Source organism: Hyperolius riggenbachi, chromosome 8 (assembly GCF_040937935.1).
Source record: "Hyperolius riggenbachi isolate aHypRig1 chromosome 8, aHypRig1.pri, whole genome shotgun sequence".
Lineage (NCBI taxonomy): Eukaryota > Metazoa > Chordata > Amphibia > Anura > Hyperoliidae > Hyperolius > Hyperolius riggenbachi.
In genome coordinates, this window is record NC_090653.1 from 18035949 (window position 1) to 18041948 (window position 6000).

The 6000-nt window shown below is 46.1% G+C and overlaps 1 protein-coding gene across 1 annotated transcript in view; it reads left to right on the plus strand.

The window, feature by feature from the left end:
- The window catches only part of CHM (CHM Rab escort protein), a 149887-nt gene extending 148939 nt beyond the window's left edge, over window positions 1-948 (plus strand). Inside the window, 2 exon segments of the mRNA XM_068250016.1 lie at window positions 540-588; window positions 591-948. Of these exon segments, the coding sequence (XP_068106117.1) occupies window positions 540-588; window positions 591-739 (198 nt within the window). The 3' untranslated portion in view covers window positions 740-948.
- The last annotated feature ends 5052 nt before the right edge of the window (window positions 949-6000 follow it).

Below are 6000 nucleotides of genomic sequence, written 5' to 3' on the forward strand. Positions count from 1 at the left end.
GCAAAAATCGATCAAATGGGTCGATCGTGGAAAAAAGCTTGGTGGCAAGGGCTCGACTGGGTGCTCAGCGATGACTACGGTCAATATCGTGACATCTGACGGACCCCCTAGGGGTTCCCACCATGCCCGTGTGCAGTGTTCAAAAGCTCACACATCCTTCAGTGCAACTCCATCACTGCGAGCGACCGTTCCAAGTCGCATTGGCGCATGTTGAGGTGTCGCTATGCGCATCGTGTCACATGGTACAGTCACACTGTGAGGAAGAACACTGAGGAGGCCAAGACTTGCGCTGGTGGAGTTGAGACTAACACTGAGCACTGGGAGGGTTTGGGGGGGAAGTAGCGGGGTTGTTGGACACTTTACACTTGGGGGTGCGGTCCTGTAGACAGCAGGACAATTTCCAGTAACTTTCTTGGAATCTGCTTGCAGTGTGTGGGCAGGCAAAAGATCCCGCTCTGATCAGATTCACCCATAGAGGTAACTATCTGATCGTCATGAATGACCAGCTTGAGTTTATTTCCGCTGTTTGTGTTTTGCAGGCGGAGAGTATTTTCAGCCAAATGTATCCATCCGAGGAGTTCTGTCCTCCGGCCCCGAACCAGAAGATATCATCTACGATGGAGAGACGGCTCTTCAAGACGCCCCAGAAAACACCGCAACCGATGGGTCAACGTCTCCGGAGGCCTCCGAGGAAGCAGCAGAAACTGAGGAGAACGAGGCAGAGCCACAAACTGAATGAACCAATATCCGCTTGATACAAATACCACGCTGCTCATATCCGCCATGACGGTTCCACCCAAAAGGGCTTCTCTGCATATCCCATGATGCCAAATCCATCGCCGCCGGAGAATGTTGTGTATGTTTACCTGCAAGTGTGTCTTAAATTATCCTCTTATGTATATGGCTAAAGGTGTAATAAATCTGTGTTTTCATACTGCTCTCGCTAAATGTCTCCAGAGTCAACTCATTTTCCTGGAATTTTTCCTAAAGGTCTAAAATTGGAACGGATACTAAGAATGAGACCACATTACAGGAAAAGATATTGCAGCTTTAGAGCAGGTGCAGAGACAAGCAACAAGATCAGGGCTGGATGTAGGCCAAGGCCACCTAGGCCATGGCCTAGGGCACCACAGTAGCAAGGGCACCAAAGCAGCAGGCTAAACTGATGCAGCATTTGCAAGCTTGCAAATGCTGCGATGCAGGGAGATCAGGCGAGCACCTGACCGTGGTACTCTGCTGCTAGCCGCCTGTGCAGCAGCCACCTTGCTCTCTGTGCACATTTGCATTGTGGCTGGTGGCTATGGACTTGGGCAGCATTGGAGACGGAAAGGAAGAGGAAGATTCTGCACTGGAGATGAGCGGAGAAATGAGTGACACTGATGGCTGCTGTGGTGTGAAGGTGAGCTGGCTACCTATACTGAGGGGGGGGGGGGGGGGGAGGAGGGATTAAGGTAATCATCTGGCTACCGATACTAGGGGGGAGGGGACATCTAACTACCTATACTGGAGGGAAAGGGAATATCGCTACCTATAATGAAGGGGGGCGGCTGGTGACAGTGGCCTTGGGCAGTAAAGATTACAAATCTGGCCCTGAACAAGATTGATGCGTGGGATGGAAGGTCTCACTTACCAAGAAAGATTAGATAAACTGGGTTTATTTAGTCTAGAGAAAAGAAGCCTTAGAAAGGATCTAATTAACATGTATAAATAAATCAGAGGGCAATATAAAGGCTTGGCGGATGAGCTTTTTGTCCCTAGGATTTAACAAAGGGGACATGATCTGCACATAGAGGAAAACATTTTTAACCATTTATTTAGGAAAGGGTTCTTTACAGTAACAGTGATTAAGATGTGGAATGCATTGCCACAGGAAGTAGTTATGGGAAATTCTATACCTGCATTTAAAGGGAACCAGAGACTTAGCACCCTTGTGTATTTTACCATATATATCAGTAAGAACATTAGAGAAAACACCTATTCTGCTCTCTGTTTCATCCTCACTGCTAAAAGTGTCTGTTATCAGCTGTGATAAGAATCCCGGACTGAGCATTCAGTCTGGCTTTGCAGGGAATGATTATAGCTGAGTCATTATAGCAGAGCCACAAGGGGGCAGGCTTGGGCTTGAAAAGACACCAGAGAAGACAGACTCAGCTATAATCTTTCCGTAGCAAAGCCAGACTGAGTGCTCAGTCGGGGATTCTTATCAGAGGTGATAACAGTCAGATTAAACAGAGAACAATGAAACAAAGAGCAGATTAGGTGTTAACTGTCATGTTCCCTCTGATTTATAAGATAAAATACAAGCGGGTGCTTCATCTCTGGTTCTCTTTAAAGGGGGCTTAGATGCTTTCCTTGCGATGGAAGACATCCATGGCTACAATTACTAGGTAATGCCCTGATGTTGATCCAGGGATTTTATCTGATTGCCTTCTGGAGTCAGGGAGGAATTTTTTCCCTTTTGGGGCTAATGCCTTGTAAGGGTTTTTGCCTTCCTCTGGATCAACAGGGATATGTGAGGGAGTTATTTTGGTTGAACTCGATGGACGTCTTTTTTCAACCAAAATAACTATATAAATATGAAATGAAGTAATAGAAGGGTTACTTTTCCTACATCCATTTTACTTTTTATTTAAAGACTGTCATCTGGAACAAAACAGTACAAAAAGCAACGTTTCGGAGCGCTGGAGTGTGCTCCTTCATCAAGCCATGACAGTCTCAATATGTCTCACACAAAGTTGGATTATATAGTACATCATATTTGAACAAACCAATCGTGGGCTAACAAACTGTCTAGCCAATCTCCAGCCACTATATATAAAGTGGACCTGATGGGGAACTTGTTTTATCTCGTATGAGCCAGTAAATTCAAAGCACTCACCTCTGTCTAACTCCCACCACCCTAAATCGCATCAAGCCAACCCCTAACCGCCGCTGCAGGTAGATGTATTCACCCATCGGTTAGACGGACCTGATGGGGAACTTGCAGCGAGGGAGGCGCTGTAACGTCACTGACGTTACCAGGGAGATGCAGAGGAGGCGGGCGGGTATCCGCCCATGTCCTAGGGAGGCAGGGCACATACGTCACTGCCTGATGCCGTCTGATCACGTGGCAAAAGCCGGTGTAATGTCAGAATGGGCAGCCCGGAAGCTCCCTTACGCACTGAGTATCACGCATGCTCAGTGGGAAGTTAGACATTATTTTCCTGAATTATCTCCGCTTCCGCAGCACGTAGACTTCCAAAATTTTCAGGGTAGGGAGGGGACCCCCGATCTAGCTCTGCCGAATTGCAGCCTCCAAGCTCCCCTGATTCCCGAGATAGGTTTGCTGTAATCAGTCTTGGGAACCAGTGGAGCTGGGGGGCTGCAATTCGGCACAGAGCTAGATCGGGGGGTCCCCTACCTACCCTGAAAATTTCGGGAGTCTACGTGCTGCGGAAGCCGAGATATTTAGGACGTTTTACGTGGCTGCACAATTAAATGGGACGCAGGCTCCTACTGCGCATGCGGGGCTGCCCATTCTGACATTACACCAGCCTTGCTTCTCCCTGATGGTTGAAGTGGCTGAAAAGCCGCGTTACCATGGCGATGTAAACACCAAAGGGGGGAGGCAGTACGATATCAGGGGGATGGGGCACACACGTAGTACAGAGGAGAGATTCAATGCCACAAAACTGTGACAAAGAACCAGGCACATAGTATTATACATTTCTCATAAAATTGAGGTATAAATGCGGCAACTTGCTAACAAGAGAATGATATTATAAGTAAAATCACCAGGTAGGATTATACAAATGGCAAAAGGTCATACTCGGGATTCATATGCCCCTGCGTTCGATGGTATCCAAGGTACAAATCCAGTGCGCCTCTCGGAGCAACAAATGTCTGTCTATCAACTCCTCTTTTTAAAATGGGTACACTGTCAATAATCTGGCAGCGTAGCTGGCTAACATTATGTGTACACAATGCAAAATGGTTAGCGACAGGTTGCTCCAGGAGACGCTCGCGGATTGCGTGTTTGTGTGCTGATAATCTGACTTTACATTTTTTGGGTAGTTTCCCCCACATAAATTAACTCACAAGGGCATTTCAAAATATATACCACATATTGTGAATCGCAATTATAAATCCCTCTGTTGTAAAATCTTTTCCCTGACCTAGGATTGGTAAATGCATCACTCCTGATTACCGATTTGCTTTGGACGCAGTTAAGGCAGGGGTACATACGACCCCTCTGGGGGTCTTACTAACGTCCTCATCTCCGCATGGGGTAACTTGTCCCTAAGTGTAGGGGCCCTTTTGTGTGAAAAAAGTGGAGGACTATGGTACTCCGGGACCAGAGGAAATGACTGGTCAAGGGACGGACAATGTTTTTTAATAATTCCCGCTACGTTCTTACTCAGGACATTATATTGCGTCACAAAAGGAATACGGTTGTGCGCACTTCCCCTAGGTCTCGGAGTTGTACTTACTGCCACCCTGTGTGCCTCCGCAACCAGATCGGCAGGGTAATGTCTGTCAAGAAATTTTTGGGACATCTCATTAAATCTAACTTCTCGTATGCTATTGTCACCCACTATGCGGCTGACCCTTCTGAGCTGTGATCTTGGAATTGACCTGATCGTACTAATAGGATGAAAGCTCCTGTAGGACAGGATCGCATTCCTGTCAGTGGACTTTACATGAAGGTCAGTGTCAAGTTTACCATGAGATGGAATAACCATAGTATCTAGGAAATTAACCTGTTTAACTTCACAATGGGATGCAAGTCTGATGGGCTCACACTGACCATGTAATTCCCCCACGAACTGGTCAAGGGTCCAACGCGGCCCCGCCCACACGCAAAACACATCATCAATATATCTAAGCCAACAAATGGCATGTTTTTTGAAAAGTGAATTGTTATCAACAAATGTTTATTCATATTCATTCATGTATATGTTTGCGTAGGACGGGGCCACATTGGACCCCATCGCAGTCCCCCGAACCTGCAAATAAAATTGGTCATTAAAAATGAAATGGTTACAGGTAGGGTACTATCTTCAAAAGCTCCACTAGAAACCTAACCTGAAGACTATCAGTCTGAAGCAGTGAATAATGAATGTTGGACAGCCTCCACACCCCCATCATGTGGGATGGAGGTGTAGAGGCTCTCCACATCCAAAGTTACCAGAAGACTGCCCTCTGGAATATCAACCAAAGTGGAGATGACTTCAAGGAACATAGAATTCAAACAAATACTGAGAATGATACCCGGCATACAAGACAAGGTAAATCATTTCTGCCATCTGATGTCTTGGAGAATTGTATGCAAAAATCTTAAAGAGAAACTCCGACCAAAAATTTAACTTTATCCCAATCAGTAGCTGATACCCCCTTTTACATGAGAAATGTATTCCTTTTCACAAACAGACCATCAGGGGGCGCTGTATGACTGATATTGTGGTGAAACCCCTCCCACAAGTAACCCCTCCCACAAGAAAAGTTTGAACTTTTGTGGGAAATAGCTGTTCCAACTGCCAAAAACCATGCAGCAGCTACATCACCTGCCAACAGTAAAATGTTCACTGGAGTTCCTCTTTAAAGCAAACCTGGAAAGAAATAAAAAGAATTGTATGTGTAGTACGGATAACGAATAGAACATTGGTAGCAAAGAAAATCATCTCTTAATTTTATTTTCAGTTACTGTATATAGCTTTATTGGTAACATCGTATCATTCTGTCATATTTGCCTTTTACAAACCACACTCAGAATTTTAACCTATAAAACAAATCAGAGCTAATGACTCTTTTAAAGAGAACCTGTAGCAAAAAAAAAAGTCCCCTGGGGGGTACTTACCTCAGTAGGGGGAAGCTGCAGGGTCCCAATAAGGCTTCCCCCATCCCTGTAGCTGCAGACAGTCCAGCGCTGGCTCCCGCGAAGTCTCCTGCAATCTCCTGCAATTTACCTTCCCTGGCTCCAGCAGGGGGCGCTGTTGAGGCTCTCAGCACAGAGATAGGCGG